At 40.5% G+C, this 26,041-nt stretch overlaps 1 protein-coding gene across 3 annotated transcripts in view; it reads right to left on the bottom strand.

Moving 5' to 3' along the window:
• Window positions 1-26,041, bottom strand: part of LRP5 (LDL receptor related protein 5) — a 127,609-nt gene that overhangs the window by 4,854 nt on the left and 96,714 nt on the right. For all 3 annotated transcript variants that reach the window (XM_038136849.1, XM_038136850.1, XM_038136851.1), the window contains 13 exons: window positions 22,035-22,251; window positions 20,287-20,576; window positions 18,078-18,304; window positions 17,579-17,763; window positions 15,016-15,339; window positions 14,010-14,212; window positions 13,503-13,714; window positions 11,445-11,635; window positions 9,630-9,839; window positions 7,259-7,384; window positions 4,069-4,305; window positions 3,412-3,522; window positions 471-707 (listed from right to left, as the gene is read on the bottom strand). In XM_038136849.1, coding sequence (XP_037992777.1) covers window positions 471-707; window positions 3,412-3,522; window positions 4,069-4,305; window positions 7,259-7,384; window positions 9,630-9,839; window positions 11,445-11,635; window positions 13,503-13,714; window positions 14,010-14,212; window positions 15,016-15,339; window positions 17,579-17,763; window positions 18,078-18,304; window positions 20,287-20,576; window positions 22,035-22,251 — 2,770 coding nt within the window. The remainder of the gene's footprint in view (window positions 1-470; window positions 708-3,411; window positions 3,523-4,068; window positions 4,306-7,258; window positions 7,385-9,629; window positions 9,840-11,444; window positions 11,636-13,502; window positions 13,715-14,009; window positions 14,213-15,015; window positions 15,340-17,578; window positions 17,764-18,077; window positions 18,305-20,286; window positions 20,577-22,034; window positions 22,252-26,041) is intronic.

The following is a 26,041-nucleotide window of genomic DNA, read 5'->3' as shown; positions in this document are numbered from 1 at the left end:
ATTTTCAGCTGTTGTAACTTGTCACAACAATATGGATTAGAAAAAGATAACAAATGTGGATGAGACTCAAAATGATAGCTTGGTTTAGCACCTACAGAAGTACAGATGAAACCCACTGATACTTGCTTTAATTAAAAAAGCTTTAGTGTGAAGTCCAATTTAAAACATCCCTGCAAAGATTTCACCTGCAATTATTTCATCCTCTAATTTTATTTCCTACCACAAAAAAAACCTCTTGATAACCATAGTAACATAATTCAAGCAGGAATAGCTGACCATAGCCATTAAAGTGCAAGAAAAGCTAATAGATTTTACATATTTGATTCAAATGACAGATTCATCCCAAAACCACTGAGCAGACCAACATCTAATTTCTGCTCTTTGAAAACTCCACATCCAGCAGCCTTTATCATGCGTGAACTCGAAATCTAGACAATGGAGTGGTACTGATTGGATGCAAGCACCCTTACCAGTAAAAGTGCCATGTTGAGAACTTCCTGGAGCAATAAAATTGAGAGGGACGTGGGGGGTACCACTGACATACTCATGTGGAAAGGGACTATTGGGCCCGGCGTAGCGCTGGCACACCACCCGCTGGCACACAAAGTACATTCCTCCCATGACAAAAAGGGACAGTATTATCCCAATGACAGGACCAATGGCACTGCTGTGTTGCTGGGACTCGTCTGAGGCTGGCTTTGATTTTTCTGGAAAGAGAAGAGAAGAAAATTAAACATGGTCGTTAAACATGGAGCAGCGTACATGCTGCTGTCATGGAGCTCATTCAGCAAATCAGGCAGCACACAGCCATTCACACAGTGCCTTTAAAAGCATCTGCATCACACTCAGGCATCTGTGACTCCAGATATTCTGATTCAGTACACAAGACTTCATGCTTCCTCTTCCCCTCCATAAGTACTCTTCTTTTTGTCTAGCAATTTATCTTGAAACAGGATTATTTGACAGAACAACAGTCTAGAAAGTTTCCTTTCTTCCCTCCCCTCCAAAGTCAATGAGTCAAAGATAGAGAATACTTATAAATATTAAGTCCTTAATCAGAGAGGACTGCCCTCTCAAAAGCCATTTGGGCTAGCAATAACATGAAAAATCAAGAAAATTTACCAGTAGGGAAGCTACCATATATGCTAAGCAGTGTATGTCTTCCTAGCTATTACAGGTCTTAAAACAGAATACTTTTCCTTCCTAAAATATTACTTGCTTTCAAAGAAACCCCACCTTACAAATTGGAAGGAAAACACAGTCCAAATTATCTCAAATACTTTCTCATTATTTTTCCCTTATGTAGCCGAATGTTAAATAATAAAAGGTGCTGCAGTATTTGAGATGAGCTACACCTCACATCTCTCCCTGATTATGGGTATTCAAAATTCTTGCCAGATAAACCTGGCACCTCTCTGTTTTTCACATATGTGATGGTCTTCAGGGAAAGCAATTTTTCCCATGGGATTCAGACATTTATAATTTCATTCTTTAACATACACTAATAGATACATTTTAAAAAGTGAAGAAATCAAAATAAACTTGTCCAAATTTTACATGCTCAGTTCTAACTACAGACCCCTTCCCCCTTGATGAGGTTGTAAGAAGTGAAAGGGTTCATATAAGATTCAGGCCTTCACTTCATAAAATTTTTCTTCAGTGGTTCTGGTTTCCACTTCAGTGGAAGGGAATGAAAAACAACTGAAATTGGAGAAGGAGGATAAGAAAATACAAAGATCTAGGAATAAACTCTTAACAGCTCAGCATCCAGAACTTATTTCTGTCTTAAAAGTCATTATGTTTTTTTCACACTTACAAGTGCATAACAACATTTATGTCAACTAAGGTCCTAATTTTCAAATAGTCAGATTAGTTCAGCCATGATACCATAAAAAAAGCAAAGCCAAAATTAAACCATGTTCCCAAATCAGCTATTTTAAAACACATAATTCTCATTTTGGTCAAACCTAGCTTCTTTTGAATGCAAGATCCTTATCTAAAAGGTAGCAATCATTTTTATTCCCTACTTGAGTTCTTTGCCTCAGTCAAGTGGGAAAGCACAGAATGCTCTGTTCCACAAAAGGTCCAGATCTATCTGGACCTCATAATCCTATGTCTACATAAAGACACATTTAAATCAGTTAAGACCTAATTGCAGGACTGGACCCAAAAGGAAACAGCTGCATTAACTTGGCAGCAAGAAAGTTTGCCAAGAGCATAAAGAAACCCAGGGGAAAAAAACCAACAAAAACCCCAAAACCAACAAACAAAAAAAACCAACAAAAAAACCCCAACAAAAACAAAAACAAAAAAAAAACCCAGGAAGAAGTGGCCTTATATTATCCAGGAAACTGGAAGAACTGGATGAAAGCTCAAGAGATAAATGTAAGATGTGGGAGAAGCATGTTCAGTTTGAAATTTCCAACAGTTTCTGTCTCCATTCTTTTAGCATTTTTTTCTATTCACAACTAGAATGGCTCCTTTCACCATTCTTACTCATTAATAAACTTTTCCTTGCAGTATCCACCATGAAGGTGGAAGGAAGAAACAAGGCTACCTTGGACCAAACCTGGCAAACCCTCCTCTCATCCCAGCAGTGATACAGCTTCTGACAACTGGTGCTTCAAAACATGACAAATCTAAGATATTAAAAACTTCACAATCCACCAAGGCTGGTCCTATAGGCAATACAAGTGCAGCATTTCTCTACACAAACCCAGTGCAAGCTATTTGTTCAGAATGAGCTACAGATAGAGCAGCACATCTATTTGCTTTTATTCTAAAATGCTTTGTTTCAACTATTTTGCTAAACCACTTGTGTGATTCTAAACACTCCCTCCATCTGCCCCATTGCCTGAATATTTCATGCTCTAGTCACCACAACAACAAAACAACAGAAATTGCAAGAGCAAAAGTAAGTGAATTTTACTGTCCACTTTGAACTGCAAAATAACAGACTCTCTAAGGACTAACACTACAACTGCCATCAGCATGTCTGTAACTTGTATATACCTACTGCCATGAGAATTCAAAGTTACATTTTTCCCAGAAAAATCAACATCTCTCCCATATATTCTTTTCACACCTGCACTGTAAGAGACCAGTTTGCGGTCTCTTGTGGACACTTGCTCATTGCATGTTAGCTCCTCTACATAATTAGCCTCCAGTTTGGCCCTGTTACTACAGTGGATAGGGCTGCACATTTTTAAAAGCCACTCTGAGTTTAGCAGCAGCTCAGCAAGTTCCAAGCCACTGAGCACAGTCAAATCAGGATTCCCTAAGGATGGTTCTGAAGGCCCTTTTGCAGTATTCTTCTCTGAAAGAATATTGCTCTGCAAAGAGCAGGGCTCTGCACGGAGGCGCAGAACGTGCCCAAACACGGCGCCTGCATGCCAAGAAAAGCCATCTCACCACAAATGAGCTCGTCAGAGCCGTCGATGCAATCTGGGAAGGAGTCACACTGCTGCTTCAGGAGGATGCACTGCCCGCTCGCACATCGGAACTGGTTGGGCAGACAAATGGCTGCAGGGAAAGAAAGGGAAAATCAACTACTGACAGCACAGGAGCATTCGAGCCTTTTGAGAAAACTGAAACAAGTGAGTTTCATATTATGATCAGGTAGGTGCCAGAATAGTGCTGTGGGTAAATTGCAAGCCTGTGTATCTCTGGTTCTTCCCCCTTGCTGTTATACCTCTTACTCAGCGGAGCTAAAATGAAATTCTGGCCACAATAACTCCCAATCCTTTCTCAAATCAGTCCTGCTGGGGCAAAACTAAGATCAAATCAGCAAGAATCTCTTACATTACCTAACAAAGTGTAGCTGATCACCTGACATGTTAACAAAATGTAGCAATGTGGCATATTATAAAACCTTATGTACTCCATACTTAGATTATGTATACATAATAGATATATTATGTCCTTGCAAAGTAACTGCTAGATTTCTTATCTGTATCCAGGAACTTCGGACTTAACAAAAAAGACTTGTATCTCTACATTTCAAGAACAGTCAGAATCCCAAAGGGATGCTTGTGTTAGAACCATGAGTTCAGGAAAAACTGATCTTACTATCACAATCTGCTTCATCAGATTTATCTTGACAGTCGATTTCTCCATTACACCGCAGGTGGGCATCAATGCACTGTCCCTTCTCACACTGGAACTGGGATGCAGAGCATATGGGGCAGCTATCTTCATCACTCTGGTCATCACATTCAGGAAACCCATCACACCTCCATGCCATTGGGATACAGTCAATCTCTCCAGTTGCACACGTAAACTGGTCTGGGGAACAAGTTGGAGGTTCTGGAGAAAGAGAAAACAGATCAGATTTGTATATTCAACCTTATCCCTTTCAACAGAGTAAAAGTATGACAGATTTTCTTGAGTTTGTCAAGAAAAGCACTTATTCTTTCCCTGGAGTTCTTCTGTGACTACACTAAGATTCCAGCTTAGTGGAAAACATGATTTTGCATAGGGAATGAAATTTTACCAACTTCATAATAAAAACTGGATGCATGCTGATAGAAGAAGTTTGCTTTAGCAGTCAAGCACTGAACTAAGGACAAAGGAGCTACAAATACTTACTCTACCAATACTTGCTTTGTCTTTAACAATCACCTTTTGGAAGACACTGTCATATACATAAATTCAAAGGAATACTCAATTTCTGATTGCAAACCAGATTCTAAACAATTCTAATCCTGCAGTTATATTAGCCTGGACCAATTCTTCATTAAAAAAACTGACACATCAACATGTAGCTTCTAAAGTATCTGTTTCATTATTTTTCCACTGGTTTTTCCACAAAAAAATTCCTGAGTCAGTTATGAATTGAAAAATACAAATGAAGAAAAAAAAATCTTTATAGGACTGGTAAACATTAAGCTAAGCTCTCTTGCTGGAAAGTATCTGGGCTGCAGGTCAGTGAAGGTTCAGAGAGCAGTATAAAGAGCTCTGCAGACCTGCCCTAATCTTATATTCTCTCACAACTGACACAGACCACTTTAACTTGTGCACGGCCATTTTTATATTTGTTGGACCTAAAAAAGCTGGGACTTCCTTCTAGTTTGACTTTTCATGGACCCCAAGACTCTGGTATGACTCCTTTTCACATCCATACTGTTGTTCAAGTTGCAGTGAGGCACTGATAGCATTAGACAGCAGCTACAACCCTATATAGAGATGCAACAATTATGCTCTTATAAGGCATCCATAGTTGCTTTTTCAGAATGTCAGGAGACAAACACAATCCAGGTCAAGAATCTATTCCAAAAAATGCTTCAAATTCTTACCTACAACGAGTTAGCATGCAATTTTCCACCACTGTTATCAATGAAAGAAACAGACAATGGGCAAGTCCACTAAGTTGTTCTTAGTAGCAATTACAGTCAAAAAAAGGGAGCCATCTCAAAACAGCCCTGCAGCAATCACATACATTTCCACTGATTTGAAAAGCTGCTGGGTCAAAACACAGTGACATAATGACATCATTTAGCAGAGGCAGCCACTCCTCCCCACAGCTGCTGTTGCCCAGTAATGCTCTGAGTAGATATTCAGCACTTGGATTAAGAGAGAACATCATACCCTGCCTAAAACAACAGTACGATCAAGCTAGAGGTGTGCTCTGGCACTGGATGGTAACACTCCTCTGGAAGCCCAGTGGGCTTTTCTTAAGATTCAGGCTCAGGAATGGACTTCACAAAGAACCCAGCATAAGGAAAGTTTCTTAGTTGTATGGGTATTTTTTCTCCTGAGGGTGGTGTTAAAAATTCTAGAATTACACGCAAACAGTTTTTAAAGTGCTGCTGGTCCTTTCTTCATTAGGGAGAAAAAGTTCAAGAATGAGACAAAAGTATAATCAAGAGCTTGAAAAACAAAATGCAAATAAAATCAAAAAAATGTGCTTGAGTCTTGGAAAAAATGATGATTTTTTTTTTTAAGTTCTTCATTTATGATTATTTGGAGGAGTAATATGAGAATGACAAATGTAGCCAGTGACCTGACAGCTGTAGATAAGATAAAGATGCCAGACACACACATTAAGGTGAATTTTATTTTGATACAAGTGTGCTGTCTGGATAATCCAACAGACAGATCACTACTTCTGCATTTAAAGGCACATTTAATGTTGTGCTGTGATTGCACTTGGCAACAACAAGCTTGCATTAAAAAACTTGACAAAAGCATTCATAAGGATGTCCAGAACATGGACAAATGTTCTCCAGCCAAATAAGCTATTTTGAAACACTGGGTAGTGGCTGTTACTAAGACAGACGATATGGGTTAAAAAGCTGTTGCAGGCTTAGTGAAAGATTAGAATAAAAAAAAAAAAAAGACACAAAAAATAAAAAATGGAGGCCCCTGAATTTTCAGATTTATAGTTGAAGACCCAAAGGAGTGGAATGTGAGACTCTCTCACTGTCCATGTTGTGCAACAACACTACAGCAAGAAGTATAATTAGATTGATCCACCCTGCCCTCCCCATGTAACCACCACTACTCTAAAGCCACATAACTTGTTGTGGTCATGGGAAAGAAAACAGTTTATCATGGAAATGACTGTCCCATGGGAGTTCAGAGTTCAGCCAGAAAATGAAATCCACAGCAAAATAAATACATGAGAAGTCAAAAGGACCAACAGAGCTGAACAACTTAAGATATAATGCCTCCCAAAAAGAAACACTATTTTGTTTTGAATTCCCTCTGCAAGTGTAATGTTAACAGTTTTTAAAAATGCTAGGATGGTAAAAGAGAAGGCTAAAGGAAAAGTCTACCATGTGGAAAGAGGAGAGCAACCTGAATTAAAAAGAATCTCAATAGAGCCTACATTTGATAAGTAGCCAGGACAGTGATTCACATTACAAGGCCAAATTAATTTCAAAGACTGGAGTCTCATACTCTGGGAATCATAGGCACGATTTCTGCTGCTAAGTCATCACAGGTTGATGCAACATCATCTTATAAACACTTGTTAAAAGCACAAACCTGTCACATCACACAATTATAAAAATCTCAGTAGAAGATGCAAGTATTTTAAGGTCAAAGAAAAATATTCTGCTCAGAATGAGAAGTCACATGCACCCAAAACCTCAAGCAGAAAACAACTGGTAGAACTACCAAAGACTAATTTAACACGTGATGCAGCACAACATGTACAGAAAAACTGTGTGTAAATCCACATTTTGGATTGGAATGCAAACTCAGCCACGACATTTTTGATACAAATTGATTAGCAGTGCTGTTAAACATAACTCACCTCCACATGTTAAGAGATTCTGCAGAAGCACAAGGTGCTCAGGGCATGAACATCTTGGAGTTCCATCCCCTTTGGCAATGCAGATGTGCGAACACCCACCATTGTCACGGGAGCATGGATGCAGAGCTGGTGAAACACACAAAAATAATATTATGTAGCATAACAGAAGTTATAACTATTCCTCAATAGGGCAAAATGAAAAACTACTCACAAACAACTTCTGTCTAAGTAACCAAGATTTCACTACAAATTATTAGGAAGATACATGTAGGATTTTTCAGTTTAATGCTTGAATGCTGATTTATTACTTCATAAGGACAAAATTTCTCCCAGTCATAGTAATAGAGCAACCTGATTAAGCTGAAGATGTCCCAGCCCATTGCAGGGGGCTGGAACTGGATGACCTTCAAAAGGTCTCTTCCAACCCAAACCATTCTATGATTCTATCATATGGAGACCTTTCAAGAACTTCTAAAAAGAATTTGGGAGCTGAGGTGAAGAGCACTGAAAAGGCAGATTTGAGAAGGCTGCATTCACATCTTACCTAGATACCCTTCCTGCATTTCTAGGGTAGGCATCAAGAAACAATGTATGTCGCTGCAGAATGCCAACCTGCAAAACCCTCAAGATTTCTCCTTTCAAGACCTCTTAGTATCTAATGCTTCAACTTCCCTATTCCTCACAAAACTGCAATACGGGCACAAAGATTTTGGGGTCTTTGTTTAAGACAGGAAGCTAGGCGTTTGTGTTGCCAGTCAGTTACCCAGAAGCACTGAGAGGTCCTAAAAGAATGATTTCTAATGAACAATAGGTGGATAAGAAACAGGCACAGAGATGGGAGGTCACTGTCTGATGACCCCAGCCCAAAGGAATCAAAAGAGACTCAGTCTCTTGCCTGCTTATTCAGGCTGATAGCTGAGCATCTGCTGCAGCAATCTGTGGGGCTACAGCCTGTGTTATTTGTGATGCTGCTGAACAGTGCATTCTTTCCTACTGGTCAGCACCAAGAATTTACATGGGGAAGAAATTGTTTAGATATCATAATTTCTCTGCCAAAGTTGTTTTCCAACTGTCCAGGCTTCTCAGCAACCTTCTTTCTACCTTTAAGAAATTTACCAGTTTATACAATGTTTCAGGCATGAGTTGCTCACAGAAGTGCATGCATATATACCTGCATGTGCATATGTATATTTACTCCCCTTTTGCAACAGAAATCACCTATGTAGAAATTTTTCAGCTGCAAAAGAGGATTCCTTTTCCCTATCTTAAATAAACACATGGGGGAAAAGCAAACCTCTTTTTTAACACTGTTGAGAATTAAAGAAAAAAAATCCTTTTGCTTCAGTTAGTATTACCTTTGAAATATACCAATATATGTGAAATGTGTGAAGTGGCACAGAAGAAGAGGAGGAGCTGGGTGTTGTGAAAGAAAAAAGAACCTCTAGGTCATAATTACTCCATAGAATCTACTACAGTTTAAATGCTTATGTTATCTGATTTGTAACAGCTTACCCACATACACAAGTTCAAAAATACTTCCAGCCATCACAGTATGTGACATCACAATGTATGTGACACAGTGTTTGCTGTGAAGTTGAATAATTTCTTCTGAAAATTAAAGCCTGTACCCTCCCTATATAAGACAACTCATCACAGGCAACAGAGACCTGCATTTCCCACATTTTGTTTGTGATTTTGTATTCTCTTTTACAATCCTGTTAAGCAGGAGGAGCTGCAGGTTGTCACTTTGAGGAGTGACTACTTGAAGAGGTTTCTGCACTCTCCACCAAACCACAGTACTTTGGACCACTACTCCCGAAAAAGAACATCCTGCATGCATGACCCCTTTCAGATGTGAGCACCTAAAATGTTCCACCTCTGTTGGGAGAAAAATTCCACATCCACAGTACAACTCATTGTGGGACCTTCCTCCCCATTTTGCAGGCTTTTACATCATCCACTGTGCTGAGCCAAACCAGACACACCTTTACATGGGAGTCTGAAGCACCTGGAGACAAGGCAAGTACAACCCTTTTGGTTCTTGTTAGAGTTTTTTCCAAGACCTATTACTTGATTGTACTTTAAAAATGAACAACCAGAATTTTAAGTAGCTTTTAGACTGAATTCAGTGTCGTGTGAGCTTGCACAAAGCAGGTAACTCAGTGCCACGATACCACATATTCTAGCTGTGCAGCAATACTCCCATCAATAAGAAGGAGAAATTGGTTTATCTTCCTCTCCTGAAACCCCACTGGTAAAGTTGAAAGCATTCCATGGCTTATGTGAAAGCCATGGGCAACATCATTACAATATCCAGCCGGATGAGGACTTTTGAGATACAATGACCAAGACATCAGATACTGAAACTCACAGAATTCTTCCATATCAAGCTCTTCCACAGCATGAATGCCTGTTAGGTGAGCAATCCGGCCTTGAATTCTAGTCCTTTTGTACCCATTCACTTTCTCCACTCTCTCAATCATCTGCTGCTGACGATCAATCCAATACAGGTGATTCCCCAGCACAGTGAGTCCCATGGGCTGAAGAATGTTGGAGTCCTCCAGGGTAACACGGTTGGCACCTGAGACCAACAAAAACAAAGACTAGTTTTACACCAGTCAACTTCTAAGTTATTCCTTAAAAAAAACATCACAAAGCAACATCCCAGCTAAAACCAAACCAAACCAAACCTTGGAGACAGTGAGCTACAAGATCATTGACTTCATCTGTCTCTGCAGACCAAGGCTCTGCTTGCTCAGTCTCATCTCAGGTAAATGCTACCAGTGCCACGTTTGGAGGGCAAGCAGATACAACACGAAACCCAGCTCATCCCTGCACAGCCTGGCTGGTCAGCCAGCCATGCTCAGCCCCACACTGACATCTCTGTGATGTGCAGCTGTGAGCACTCCCAAAAGCTGATACAGACTCAGCTCTTGGGCCAAAGGTTTTACAGTGCACTCACACACGGAGCTGTACATTTTTTCTGGAATATGTAAGCAAGAGCAAAATACAACTACTTTAGTTTCACTGCTGTTACTCAGATAGAACATATTCACCATGCAAAGCAAGAGGCAAGTACCAAAACTCGTCACAGCCTATGTGACAGCCACAGATATATGATCAAAAAAGAAAAGGTCTTAAAAAAACCCAACTTTTTTATTGAGTTACCCACCAGAAAACCCAAACTTTAAATGACTCAATATGCTCCTAAATAGGAACACTGTCAAAGGTTCAGGCTCTCTGCTTTATAAAAATGTGTGAAAATCTGCTTTAAGCCAGTGAGTAAAAAAGAGGTCAAGTAAAAATGCATTTATTATCAGTTTTCACTTTAATTACTTGTGTCTTCTTATGCAGTCTTCTACTGCGTAATGCCCAACACTTAAAGTAATTTAGTTATTGCTTTTATTATTCTTTTCTAGGGTGAAGATATTAGAAATTATTCCATTAATTCACTGAAACCATTCTGACCCTGTATGCCTATGTAACTGGATATATTTGATTAAAAAATTAAAATTTAAAACAAAATCATAATTTGGTGCTGCTTCTGCTCTCATAATTAATTTTGGAACTATGACCTTATGTCTGCTTGTATACAAAAAATGTAAGTTTTTAGTATCTACATAAAACGAGATAATAGAATCCATATAATAAAAGTGCTATGAGAACTGAATTCAACTAATTTGCTGCATAAATTATGCAGAACTCAGCCAAGCATGAGCAGGTTCTATTTGTTTTGTTGTTAGAACAGTGCCAGAGGAGAGTCATGAAGATGACCAGATTAGAAAAAAACCAAACATTGCCCTTTCCTGTGTTTGTTTTTTTTCAAGCTACCTTGATTTACTAAGCTGTAAGCTCCAGAGAAAGAAAAATGGAAAAGTATGCAAACTTTTCAAAACAGTAAGGAAAAAAAAGGGACACAGAGGAGGTTATTTAGGGGTTCCATGACTAACAACACTTTCAGAACACATCAAAAGTCAAATGGCTGTCTTGGAGGGTGTCAATCATTACAGTCATGTCTATTCTAATTACATCAAAGATGGGAGCCCACCAGCAATTGCTGTCTGTGACTGACTACACAGAACTGGCAGCGGTGGAGATGAAAGTCACCAGGCTCAGCATCAAAGAGGGAACGATGTCCTGTACATGCTGACACTGTGCTGCAAATGTTTAACTTCATACCACATACCTGACAGGTCACAGCTCTCGATGCGCTTCAGATCTGCATCCACCCAGAAAAGCTTTCCAAGTTTGTTGTCAACCACCAGTGCTACGGGTCGGATCAAGCCAGTTGTAAAAAGCACTTCTCTCTCTGTGCCATCCAGGGCTGCACGCTCAATCTTGGGAGCTCTCTCCTGCATGTTGGTGAAGTACATGTACCTGAGAACACAGACAGCATCGCTGAACGGGAGCTGCAGGGACAGGCCATTCCCTTCTGCTAAGAGGGAATGGTTTCAACAGGCATGGCTGTGGTGGCTGCCCCCAGGTGCAAAGATCCAGAAACAAACATCTGCTAACTTCACACTCAGCCTGAAATTAACAGGATTTCTCTCCAGGCCATAAAGTGCCTGAGCACTGCTGCACCAGCAGCACTGCTCCTGCACGGAGCTGGGGGTTGTAAGAGACTAGCACAGACCTTCTGCAACTCTCCCTGGGTAAAGCTGTCCCCACTTACAAATCAAAGGCCAGAAGTTCTTTCTGACAAAAAAACCATTAGCCACTATCTCTTCTCCTTCTAGGTAACTTTTCCTTCTCAGCAAGTAAAATTTCCTACTAAACTTGAGACAAGATTACAGAAGAACAACTGAGGATGGCATGTTCCTGACATCTTAGTTCCATGAATTCTTTATATTTGTCTAAGCCAGTTCAGTTGCAAACAAAAGCAATCTCTGTCATCCTCATGGACAGAGAAAAAAGGGTTTGTGTACCCCTACGATGAACTGAGACCTCTTTAAAGGAAAATTCCACTGTTTTTTCAGTGGTGAGTAACATGGGCAAACTCTCAAATAGCATGGGCTGCATTGCTGCACAGCCTTCCCTTATAGCACAAGGAAGGGAGGCAGCAGTCAGAACATGCACCCAGGGGAGAGGTGGAGGAAGGAATTTCTGTAATCATGGCAGAAGCCATTGAAGATCACTCATTCAGCTCTCCCAGACAGCCACAGTGTTTAACATACTGTCTTCTTCATTTCTCCTCCTCTAATTTTGAAACGCATTTAGCGTTAAATCTCTTGAAAATCTGACCAGAAAAGTTAAGAGTTTTAGAGATCAACAAACCCAAACTCCCATTTTAATGGAGAAAGCAGATAAGCTTTTATAAACACAAACTATATCCAAGTGACTTAGTCCCAATAAGATCAGAATCTTTCCTCTAATCCCCCTCTCCCCACAACAGCTTTTGAACAGTGCAGAGCACACTGGTATAGAACACCAGTCCTATTAACACTCCAGACAGAGTCTCTGGGTACTACTGTATCCATACATTTGTGAAACATTGTCATTCAACATCCGTCAAGCACATGGTAAACCATTTAGCAGTAAACTGGGATTTAAGCATCTCACTTATTCAAGAGAACAGTAAAGCACCATCCATCTTTGACACCTAAGAAGGAAGCTACTAACTACCAGAAACAGAGAGAGTGTCTGCTGAATCTAACCAAAGCTGCTTTGCAGCAGAACAACGTATTTTCCTCCTGTGGGAAATCACTCTAGTTCATCCCACCTGCTTCAATTCATTTCAGAGGTTTTTAAGATACACATTACATCAGAACTAACTTAAGAATGTATAGAACATAAGGGGTTCAAGTGTTTAAGGTTTATACTACTACATTAGCAGGAATGGTTGTATCAAATTTGAGGCTTCTTTCTTTACCCGTGCAAACATTTGTTTTATGATGACTAAACATTTATGACCCAGATTCTGAGTGATACAGACTCTTGGTTTTGCTATCGGGTGGCAGGGCTGTGTATCCACACAGAGAACAGTACAAGGTGGTTTTACTTTGCTGTCACCACCTGGGTTAGTGCCTCACACGTGTCTGTGAGAACAGAGGCAAACGAGAGAACAGGAAAAGAAAGCTGGATACCTCCAGAACCCAGAACTGGATAAGCAGTCACCTACACCCTGAGCAAAATTCAAAACTTCTCTTTGTACAAACAGACAGATGCGGCACAAGATTGCCGTGCACAGAGCTGGCACACGGAGCGCTCCAGGAGCGCTGTGCACAGGGGCAGGATGGAAGCTCACCCGCGCTCTGCGTTCACTACGATGGCTCTGGGCCTGTCGTGCTCCCCGCGCAGCACCATCCCGATGGATTCGCCGTTCAGCCGGTGCACATTGATGGAATTTGTAGCCTCACAGGTCCAGTACAAGGTGTGGCTGTATATATCAATGCTGAGGTCGTGGGGCTGCTTCTCCGGGTTCTGACTTTGGTTTGGGGTACTCATTACAGTGAAAGGCTGCAAGACAACACATGGGCAATGATTTCCAGCCATTACTCTGATGATGGACTGAAGAACACTGATTGCACAGAAAGCATGGTTTACCCGCCTGATGGTTTAGAAAGCCCTAGAACCACAATCCTAAAAACGTTCAGTAATTCTCATATATGAATAGAATATCCATGAGTAAGTGCTGACTAGAGCAGTTGGCAATGACGATCCCTTGGTGTGGCAGATAGAAGAGGAAGGTCAAGCATAAAGTAAAAGCACACAAAAAGACTGAAACAAAACTATATACAAGATGTACACTTGCCTGGGTGCCATCATCTTTGGCTCTTTTTATAATATTCTGGCGTCCATCCACCCAGTAGATCAATTTATCTAAGGGATCATAATCAATAGCCTTGACATTCCTCAGACCATGCATAGGTAGGATGATATCCGGGCTTTGCTGATCATCAGGTATCATCCTGCTGATGGCAGATTTCTGGCTAAATAGCAGGAAACTGGCTGGGGCTGAAACAAGCCAAAACAGAATGCATGAGAAAGTACAATTCCCAAAAATATATCTCCACAGAAGAAAGAATATTTAGAATAAAGTCACAAAGAGACACTAATATTCACAATGAAAATTAAATAACTCATAACTGGAGATTTCTGCTATAAAGTTGAAATGTTTCTTTCTATAGTTGTAGAAGGAGATCAGGTTAAATCTGCAGGACCTGTCTTTCAAAAATTCACCCTTTCATTCAGTTACAATTGCCTTATATGCTACTATGCATCCATTTTCTATTAATGTGCCATTTTTACTGGAAACTTAAGTTCCTATTGGACAACCAGTCAATTGGCAGGCTCATAATATCACATGCAGGGAGAAAACAAACTTGTATGTATTTCAAGTGCATCTGCAAGTTGAGCAGACTACTTAGGAGTTAGACTACTTAATTGACTGTTATTTTAGCTGACTTTATCAAGCATGTAAGAGAAAAAGACATTTTCTGCTGGTAATTTATTTTCCACCACCTACACACTTAGGTAAGGAGTAGGAAAGCTTCACTCTCACAGCTGAATCACCTAGAAAGCACTTCTGGTAAAACAAGAAAGACCAGATTTGACAGCGCTGTCATTTCTAAGACTTGAAATACAAATCTTTATGCCTAGCATATGTCACAAAAATGGATATAAAATTCCATACTCTGTTGTCATATTCAAAGATCACTTTTAAAGCAAGAACCTTTGAAACACACTTGGGACCCCTTTCCTTTTGCACCTGGGAGCCACAAGCACTGAAGAACACAATAGCAAATAAAAAGGCTTACAACTACAGTTCCTGCTGTTGGGATCCAAGGTGTAATGAGCAGCACAGCCACACCTAAATCCATTTGGGATGGCAAGGCACAAGTGACCACAATGGCCATTATTCTGCACACAATCATTCAAGCCGTCCTGACGAGAAGAATGGAAGACCAATATATCCATCACAAAATCCAGATGGCCCTGAATAAGTGTCCTGTTCTTCCCACTGGTCTTGTCGGCTCTTTCTATGCTGTGAAGATTCCAGTCTGTCCAGTAGATGTAGTCACTGTACTGGGTTAATCCAAATGGATGAGGTAGATCATCTGCTATGATTTCTCGTTCTTGTCCTGCAAAAACAAGGATAACCAGCTAAAGGACAATTCCCATGGCATAAAATAAAGAGTGCAACTGGCATGCAGAAAAATATTTTTCTTCTTTTAAAAATAAAACCTAATTTTCCAAATCAGCATCATGGGATTCTTTATTAAGTAGTATCTGCTCAAGAGGTAACATATACAGTTGCATTCAAAAGCCCTACCTTGATACCCTCTTGCCCACAGAGCAATTTGAAATGATGCCACTGTATTGTAATCCAAATAAATACTACTTTGTATGTCTCATGCTTATCAACACAAATAGACATGGGAAAACATATCCAATAATACTGTCAGCTGCAGTAATCATTTAGGCCAATAAGAAAGCCCATTAATGTGCATGAAAGCAACAACAAACTTGAGATTCACAGAGAAACTACTATGAGAAATAATGGTGCTTCACTCAAGAAACAAATCTTTTGCTGTACAATTTAACATACAGCTATCCCAGGAGTTTAGGAAACCATTTGTTTGGCAGAAATCTCAATACTCCCACATTCAGCAGCTAAGTTAGCAACATTTACAACAGATTTAACACCTTCTAGAGCATGGTCTCTGACAGAGATGCATTACTGAAGTAGATAAAAGTCTTACTGCAACCCACCTTCCTGAACATTTTCAAGCATAAACCTCTATGAATCTCTGCCATCAAATGAAGATGTAGCCTTTAGCAGCACCATCTCCTCCTGTCTCAAACATCCAATGCTAGACTCTACAGAACACCTCATTTTCTTCCTCTACCCTACTTTCTATTTCACCAAGACTTGAGAAAAAATAAAATAACCATAAACCAGAACATGAGGCCGCTTCCTTATAAGCCAGCAGATCTAAATACAGAGGCAATCTTCCCATGTAACTTTTAGGCATCTAAATCCTCCAAGTTAGGGGTACAGATATCCTACACGCTCTCAGGTATTTCTTAGAGTAATTCTGATCCATAGTGATAAATTCAGGAGAAAGACTCTTTTGAAGGAAGCAGATAAGCTGTATAATTGAATTTTCATAGTAGATGGAAGAAAAGCTCCCAAAAGTGTGATGTTCTTTTCCCTGCTGTTTATAAAGTCCAAGATTAAGCTGGAGCAGCATTCACTTATCCACTTCAGAGTGCTTTGTTCATCCCTTAACTGGTGAGCCCACTTGTTACAAGTCTACCTGAGTCTTTATAATCTGCTGACTACAAAGACATTGCCCAACATAAAAATGAATGGGCACAAGTGTATGGGGCCTGATGGGATGCATCCCAGGGTCCTGAGGCAACTGGCTGATGAGGCTGGCACGCCACTGTCCATCATATTTGAAAAGCCATGAAGTTGACAGTGACTGAAAAAAAGGGAAACATGACTCCCTATTTTTAAAAGGAGGGCTCAGAGAACTACAGATCAGTGAGCCTCACCTCTGTGGCTGGGAAGATCATGGAACAGATCCTCATGGAGGCAGTGCTAAGGCACGTGCAAGATGAAGGGATGATCTGACACAGCCAGCATGGCTTCACTAAGGGCAAATCGAGCCTGACCACCCTGGTGGCACTCTCTGATGGAGTGACTTCAGAATCTCAGAATTCTGAAGATATGCACACACAATCACACCTTAAAAAACACACCCACTCTCTAAAAGTATCTTTTCATGGAATAAAAAAAAAACCAAAAAAACAAATAAAAAACCTAGTTGCAGTGAAATTATGTATATTGTCAATCAGGGCACACCCCTTGTATGTATAAATGAAATTCCAATGGAAAACATGAGAATGTATGAAGCTGTATCTGAAACATACACTGCAGAAGTAGTTGCACAGTCTTTCAGCCTCCACGAAACATAAGAAGTATTTTGGTTTAGAACTAATACAACTGGCCTGAAGTCAGAAATAAGAGACAGTACTTCAACAGAATATTAGTGTCCAGGCTAAAACATCAGGGATGATTTACAATGAACCCGTAAGTTGTCCTCACTTGGGTAACTCAGAGGCTATCTCTGCTTTGGTACAACACAGACAGTTTCACACCAATAGAGAGAAATGACATCTCACCACCCTTTATTATTAATTTATGAAGGTTTTTAAAATTTTCTCAAACACTTAACTCTCCATTTCCTTTCATAAGAAAATATGCACACAGATTTACTATCACTTATATTACTCAAATTTCATATTATTCAACTACTTTACTATCCCAGTGCATATTTCTGTACTGGCTGCTGTAATATAACATTAGATTACCCAGCATATTTGATGACTCAATCATGCTTGTGTCTAAGTCAGTCCAGTAGAGCCTTTGGTCCACATAATCAATAGTGAGGTCATTGGCACGCCCCACTTTGTCCACCAAAGTGATGCTGTTTGTCCCATCCATGTAGGCTCGAACGATCCTGGGTTTGCCTCCCCACTCAGTCCAGTACATGTATCTGCAATGAGAAGTGTAACAAAAACAGGACATCAGCCAGGTACAGCTGCATGCTTTGCCTTTCTGAATTTCTTTGCAGCACTTGGGAAAAAAAACCCAAAACCCACATAGTTATGTGCAGCATCACAATACTCCTTTTTTAAACACGATGGCAGAATAGTATTGTTGACAATTATTAATTTTTCATTGTAACCCACAGGATTGTGGAAGGTTTATTGCCTTTTCAAAGACTCTGAAGAAAAAGAGTTGTGCCAAATAACTTGTTACATACAAGAACACGCACACAAAGCTTTGAAGAACAACAGAGTCCCTTACCCTTTGGTGGGATCAAGAGCCAGAGACCTTGGGTTGTCCAAGTCCTTCCACACAAGGACCTGCCTATACTGTCCATCCAGGCGGGCGACTTCAATGCGGTTGGTTCCAGTATCTGCCCAGTAAAGGTTCTTGCCCATCCAGTCCACAGCCATTCCCTCAGGATAATCTAGCCCAAACTCAATCACATGTTCAACAGAGCTCCCATTCATGAAAGCTCGGCTTATGGTCTGGAAAACAATGGTGTAAAAATATGACAGTGCTTATGGATACCCCGGTGAAATAAAAAGGAATAATTATCATGAAGTTTGGTGTGCAAAAAGAAATTAATACAAAAAACCACAGTCATTGTTACTTTTTAAAACAACTCATTTCTGTTGTCAAAAAAGACATAGAAATTCTCAGGAGAAAAACACCTGAATTTTCAGAAAGCTAGTGGTTTCTGATGGCCAAGACATCTGAAAAGGACATGATTTTCAGAAAGCAGTATGTAGCTGCAGATTCTTCCTTGAACCCTCTCCCTCTCTTCTGTTTGCACACCAGAAGCTGGTTTTTAAGAATGACTTAATTCCCTGTCATGTTTTAAGTTTCAGAAACACATCTCAGTGGCATCTAAATGAAATTGTTTCTCATAATCAGTCACCTGGAGCATGTCTACATCAGAGCACATCTGCTGATCCCATCTACATTTCAGTTATGCACACTCATCAAAATAAGTCATAGGGCAAGGACTGCACACAGATCAATAAGTCATTGCTAACAGCAAGGAAACAACCCCCAGGTAAATAGTAACTTCCAGGACCAAATACCCACCCTTGCTTATCAGCACTGAGCAATCAGTCTACATGCCTGCCAATATTTCAGCTATTGACGTCTTAATAATTTGGTACATGGATGTGTAAGGGTCAGAGACATTTTTCACTTTTAAAGGTAAATGTCAAACCCTGAAATCACGTAGCGTAGTTTTTGAAAATGTGTTCTCCTATAACCAGAAGCACGCAGAGATCAAGGAAGTGGTGGGCACTGAAGGAAGGGAGATCACGGTAAGCTCTGAAGTTATAATACCTGCTCCTAAGCAGCTAGATGTGGGGGACAAGGGGAATGACAACCCAGAGGTGCTGGAAGATACCTGGTATGTATATGAAAATACAGTATGCTGGAAAATTTGGGAGGCAACAAACAAGTAAAACGTTTTCCAGTCCTGTACAGAGTGAGACTGAGATCTTCTCACTGATGCAGCTGAAGTGATATGCTTTCCAGTGCAAATGGTTAAGATGTCCATAACTCTGCTCTCTGCCTGTCTGTGTGAGATTTATTTAGCAACTGTGTCTACACTGCACTGATTTATTACATAGGCACTCTTCCTGAAGGAATGGTATCCACAGCACAGGCAGCACTGCTAACTCTGAAGCACAGCCCTCATTAGTCCTTACAGAGAGGCTACAGAAACTGCCTGAGGCCTCCAGGCTCCAAAAGTGAGCTTTGGGCACACTGGCAAGGGAACACTGATTGCTCTTGGAAAACCTACTAAGAGTCTAAATTGATTAATTTAGTTCCAGTGAAGTGAATCTGTTATTTTCTACCAAATACTTAGTTCACTTCAAAAGGCCAAGTAATGCTGATGAAGAGCACAACCCTCACTTTAGCATGCACCTGCATGTGTACCAAACATTAGAGGAAATGTGTTCTGGGGAACACATTGAGATAGAACTGGGCCCTTAACACAGTGTGGAGGAGACTGGACAAGTTCCCTGGCTTTTTCTGTGCCAAGCTGAAGCCACAGACTACCAGCAAACAATCCAAAGTTCACTTGTCAAATGTTAATACTGAATACAATTGTCTTCCAAGTCAAAACTGGAAGAGGATAGAAAACTCAAGGGGCTGCTGAGCTCAATGTTTGAATTACTCTACTGTGACATAAAGTCAGCTTTTCTACAGCAGGTACATATATGGATGCAACACATCCAGCATCCAAGATTTAGGCATTTGGTACGGGCAGATATCACTCTGGATTTTTATTTGAAGCAGGAAGATGCCAGTCACCCTACTGTGCATTCAGCAACGCAACTGTCTTCATCTCCAAGGGTCTCCTTGGATGCAATTCAATGACAACACTGGCAACTGCAGGACAGATCATGTAACAGAGACCTTTGTTAGATCAAAGTAACTGCTCTGTGGCTTTATATTCAAGGAATTCACGCGTCAGTAATACCTTCAAACTAACATCAGTCCAATAGATTCTGTTATCAGAGACATCAAAATCCAGAGCAGATGCTTCCTTGACTCCAGTAAGAGGAATAGCAACATCATTATTATTGGTTTCAAGGGAAATCCTATGAATTGCTGCTCTGCTTGTGAAAACTAAGAAGGCTTCAGGAATGATGCAAGTCTTCATGTCACTCAACAGCTCAAGGCCAATGGGACAGGCACACCTGGCCTCCTGGGGTGTAAAGAAACACAGATGGCTGCAGCCTCCATTGTTCTCTGCACATGAATTAGTTCCTTTGAAAAAATAAATAAACAAAACAACAAACCAGAACAGATATTAGTGCATTGAATTAGTTCCTTAAAAAAAAAACAAAAAAAACCAACAACTATAACAAAACACATATTAGTGCATTGTGAAGGTAAAAGGGAAAGGGGAGCACAGGAGGTTGAGCAAAAACATAGCATAATTTTCCAAAATAAGTTAACACTATGAGTTGTCAGCAGTGAAATTCTTAAAAAACAAAAAAAGGTACTCCAAGTGGATTCTTCCTGTCTACCCAGGATTACAAAGCTGGACCTATCCCTCCTATTGTACAAATACCATCTACAAACAGATCTTTCTTGTCTCCCCAAAGATTAAATTTGTTCACTGAAGACAGATGATTAATTAGCTACTTTTCACCAAGTACTCCATCTTTGTATCTCTTTGAAACCACCAGTTTTTACAAATGTTCAGTGATACAAAAGGGTGAGAAAAGAGCTGGATAATCGCAGTTCTTTCCCACCTGTTTAATTTAAAGCTGAGAAGAGTCATTAGCAGAAGCAGTTCCAACAAGATCACCACAATCTCACACTTATTTTTTCATGTGATGGGGATGGAATGTGTAGGGGAAAGTAAGGACCAGCACATAAATGACTGCCTCTCTCCATCTGCTGGAACCAAGGATTTAGGTATTTTAAGAATGTTAGCATACACACAAAAGAAATTCTCAAAGATCAGTCTCAACCAGGGTTCTTTTCATTTTCCCTATTTTAGGGCATATGTATTTCAGACTGATGCCACTACTCCATTGTGACTCTTCTCAGTAATTTTAACAGCTGACTAATGAATCTGTTTATTGCTATGCCCAAATTCCGGTGTTCCAGGTAGCTGGAAAATCTGTGGTGCACTGAAGCCAGGAGGTCATGTGACACTTGCTGCACAGTGCCAGCAGAAGACCCAAAACACTGGCTCCACCTTTCAGAGATGCAATGGAAGGACATGGAGATCCAGCTGCTGATACTTTGCTAAGGGCAAGTTTTAGTTGTTAAGATTTAGGTACAACTGAGATGTTAAGAGTTAATATTAAGAGCCTCATGCTTTGGGGCAGCGTTGTAATGGTGACTGACTGTGCCTATACCACCCAACAGTGAAAAGCATTCTGCTAACATCATGACACTTTGCTCTGGAAGGAAAGAGCAGCAGGAAACAGAGCATTTCTGTGAGAATAATGATTCCTGTAGCATAGAGCAATAAAATCCTCATAAAAATTCAGAGTGCAATGAAAGCCGTGGAAGATTTATGTCACTAAAAACTGGAAGCAACTTCCTCTGCAACACTGTATTTTCCCAACTTTAGGAACAATAGGTGTCATTTTCCTTTCAAACCCATCAGATCACAGTTATTCTCATTACAAGTGATCAACAGCTGCTTAATGAAAGCAAGGCCATTTAAAGGCTCCTACAGTCCCATGCTATGTTGCCCATGCTTACCAAATGCCTTGGTGACACTCGTTGCCTTAAGGCCCATTAAATCTGGCAGCTGATCAATAATGATGTCTCTGCTGGCCTTTATCTTGTGAACTCTTTCAATGCTTCGTCTCTGCCAGTCAGTCCAGTAGATGTAGTCCCCCAGCAGTGTGAACCCAAATATATGTGGAAGCTTGTCTTCTAAGAGGGTTTTTCTCATTGTCCCGTCAACGTTTATGACCTGTGGGATGCCCAAAAAAAATAAAAAAGGTAAAAAACAATCTTCTCTAATGTGGGTACAATTAAAACAGCAATATCAATAGAGTTTTGAATAGCTACTGCTATGCAAGTAGCTCTTGAAATTCCCAGCATGTCCTTTCCATGATCTGTGATTGAGATTTTAAATAGCCTCCTCTTTTTGAATTGTTTATTCAGACTCATATTAAACCTGTACCTCGTAGGTGATTATGCTCCCTTCACCATGCAGTGCTTCTATTTTCTTGTGATTTAAGGATCTAACTTTTAAATTTCTAAGTGTTTGAGCAATAATTATGTTTTATTACAAATATGTGTAACTCCATTGTAGTGCAATATTAAACCATTAAATGCCTGAATTCTGGCAGTCAAAATCAACCATCACTTTTACCACAATTTTAATAGAGTTGTAAGGCTCTGTTCATATACAACAATCAGCAGAAGCATCTAAAATTAATTTTTTAACATGACCAATGACAATTACCACATCTTTCTAAACTAGCATGTGAATTTCAGTACATTCATGTATACATTTCAGTAAGTTTATTTTAAATCCAAATAAATTTAAGAATGAAATCTCCACTTTAAAGCCTTGCAATACTCTACAGATTTGTGAAAACAGTATGCATTTTGATTTGATTGGCCATAAATGAAAGTAATTTCCCCAAGCTGAGCCTATTTTGCCCATGACAAATAACTGCCTATAACTGTTGAGTGATCTCTGTCTGTCCTTATCTTGATCCACAAGCCTTTCATTGCATTTTCTCTGCTCTGTCTTGCTGGGGAGTGGAGTGACAGAGCTGCTTTGGTGGACACCTGGCATCCAGCCAAGGCCAACCCACACGAGGGACATGCCCTGGATCAGCCAAAAAGCAGAGGTGAGCAGTCAGCCACTGCTACAACTGTACCCACCTGTGCCCTGCACAAAAATCATCCCTATAAGAGCAGTGAATTTGAACAGAGGCTACAATGTACACCTCTGGACTCCTTCCAGACAAAAAGCCTCCTGCTGGAGACAGTTAAAAATAACACTGGCATTCCTGCAAACTAAATTTCAAGGGAGCTTTGTATCTGCCCATCAACTTACTTGATGGAGTAGCAGAGACTGAAGATTAGTATCTTTTTATTCTGTTAAGCCAAATAGAGTACATATTAAAAAAAAAAAAGCTGGATCGGTGGTTAAAAGCCAAATGGTTCTGCAATTATGTCATTACATCTTGTCCAGGCAAACTCCAAATGCTCACTTATTTAGAACACTATCAGTCCCACAGGCAATACTGCAGGTTCAAAAGTTCGTCACACATACTCAGGTGCTGGAGCCAAACTGGTGCCACACTTAGTAAACAGGACAGCATTTCCCTTACAACAGTGCATCAGCAGGATGAGGATGAAGCTTCCACATTTCCATCGACTTTTACAGAAATGAACAGCAGAAGTATAACCCAAACACTAGAGCTGCTGACTAAAATGTACAAGCGAAGATTGAATCCAAGGATGCAGACGCATGTACTGAAACCCATGCGCATCAGTGGATGTTGCAGGCAACACCAAGCTGTTGAACTTCAGGAATCTCATGAGGCTCAACAAGGCCAAGTGCAAGATGCTGCACCTGGTAAGATGGGCAAACCCTGGTATTGACACAGGCTGGGGTATGATGGGATTGAAAGCAGCCCTGCTGAAGATAAGGGCATGCTGGTGGGTGGAAAAAATCTCCATGGGCCAGCCACGTGTGCTCATGGCCTGGAAAGTCACTCATATTCGGGGCTGGATCCAAAGCAGCATGGTCAGCAGCAGAGAGAGATGATTCTCCCCCTCTACTCTGCTCTGGGGAGGCCCCACCTGGAGTGCTGCAGCCAGCTCTGGGGTCCCAGTACAAGAGAGACTGAGAGCCAGTTCAGAGGAGGGCCACAAAAATCATCAGGAGGCTGCAAGACTTCTGCTATGAAGAAAGGCTGAGTGAGTGGGTGTTGCTCAGGCTGGGGAAGAAAAGAGAGACCTTACTGGTAAGACCTTACTGCAGCACTCCCAAATTATACACTGCTCAACATATTTGGGAAAGGAGGTCCAAAATGTGGAATCAGGCAGCAATAGCAATCAGTTTAATAGCTTGTATTTTGGTTAAGAAAATGATGGAGTAAATGTTTGCTGTCTCCTTCTCCCAAACATTCCTTCCCAATACTATGGGCAGATCACCTACAAATCCAAGAAGGTTTCCCTTGGATGCAGAAAGGGCAGCTCTGACTTGGAGGATTTTTCTGTGCTGAGAGCAATTGGGCCCTCTAAATAGTAGTTTAGGAAGCAGGAAATGCTAACTCTCTCCCTGAGATGATATCATACTAGGAGCCAGGGCAAAGCTTGAACAGGGAGGTGTCACATGCAGGTCAATACAGGTACACTTACACAATCTTTACTTCAAATTTTGCTGCCATCCACTTTCCCAGAGATCCAGCTCCACTTTAGCATATCAAATGAAACCACGAGGATTCAAAGTAAAAATCTGCAAACAGGCCTCACAATATGGCCAAAAGCACAACTCCTGATACGAAATCAGCAGTTCTCATTTCTTCCAGGGGACTGGAATAATCCTGTAAGATCTTTACCCTCTCCTTTCCAAATTCAAATATCTTCTCAACTCAACAGACCACTAGAAGTCTGTGGAAGTAGCACATCATGTAAATATTTACCATGCTGCTCTTCTGCTGGTGATATTGGGACTGCAAGAACCTTTATAATGTACATGTACAACATGGAGGAAAGACAAGAAAAGATAATAAAATACCACATTAACTCATCTTTTAATATCTGACAACTAAGATCTGCTGACTGCAGACAAAAGGGAAGACTTTAAGGTGCAATCCTTATGATTTAGCACAAATTGACTAGAATAGGCTTTACTCTACTCAGGGTTTTCTTTCCCTCTCTGTAAGTGATAAATGGATCTCAAAGGATAAATGAAACACTAAATGTGTTAGGCTTTACACATGAAACACTGAAAGCTCCCCTTGAACAGCGTCACACACTGAAAACCCCTGATTAGTCTCAAGACTTCAATGACAAATGTCCTAATGAGGCCTTGCCAAGCTCAGCTAAAATCTGTTGTGGGCAAAGTGAAATCAACATCAAACGCCTTAATGAACTGAATTACACAAAAAACACAAGAAGGTGCTAAGGTGTGATTTTTTTTAGATGCTGCTGCAATGTATGCAAAATGATTTTACAAATATTTCTAAATATAACACTCAAAAGCTCTTGGCTCTTTGAAGAAGATTAAAGTAAAACAATGCAATTAAATTCTACACATCAGCATGATTCATGTAGTCAAGCTGTATTTCAGGTGCATCTATGAAAAAAACAGCTATTCAGCATAGATACAGGACATCTTTTGACAGAACAACAAAGAGACCTCTAAGACCTGACCCCTCTATTTCAGTCACTAAGATAAAACAAAATTTATTCCATTGCTAAAGACAAAGATGCAGTCAAATGGAAATTAATTCTTGGGCTGAGCTAAATCACTACGTGAGCAGACATAGCAGGTTGGCAACAGTAAAGTGACATGACTGGCATATTCAGGAGACTCATGTGGTGGGCTTGTAGCTCTGTGAATCTTGTGGGAAGCTGCACTTTTGCTGTGAGGATGCCTGAGAACTGGAACAAGTTGCTCAAGGTTGTGGAATCTCCAGTGTTGGAGCTATTCCAAAGTGATCTGGTCATGGCCCCAAGCACCCACCTCCAGGTGACCCTGCCTGAGCAGGGCTTGGGCCAGCTGAGCTTCA

Source organism: Motacilla alba, chromosome 5 (genome assembly GCF_015832195.1).
Source record: "Motacilla alba alba isolate MOTALB_02 chromosome 5, Motacilla_alba_V1.0_pri, whole genome shotgun sequence".
NCBI classification, from domain to species: domain Eukaryota; kingdom Metazoa; phylum Chordata; class Aves; order Passeriformes; family Motacillidae; genus Motacilla; species Motacilla alba.
Note: the sequence above shows the minus strand (reverse complement) of the source record. Positions and strands in the feature narration are given on the sequence as shown.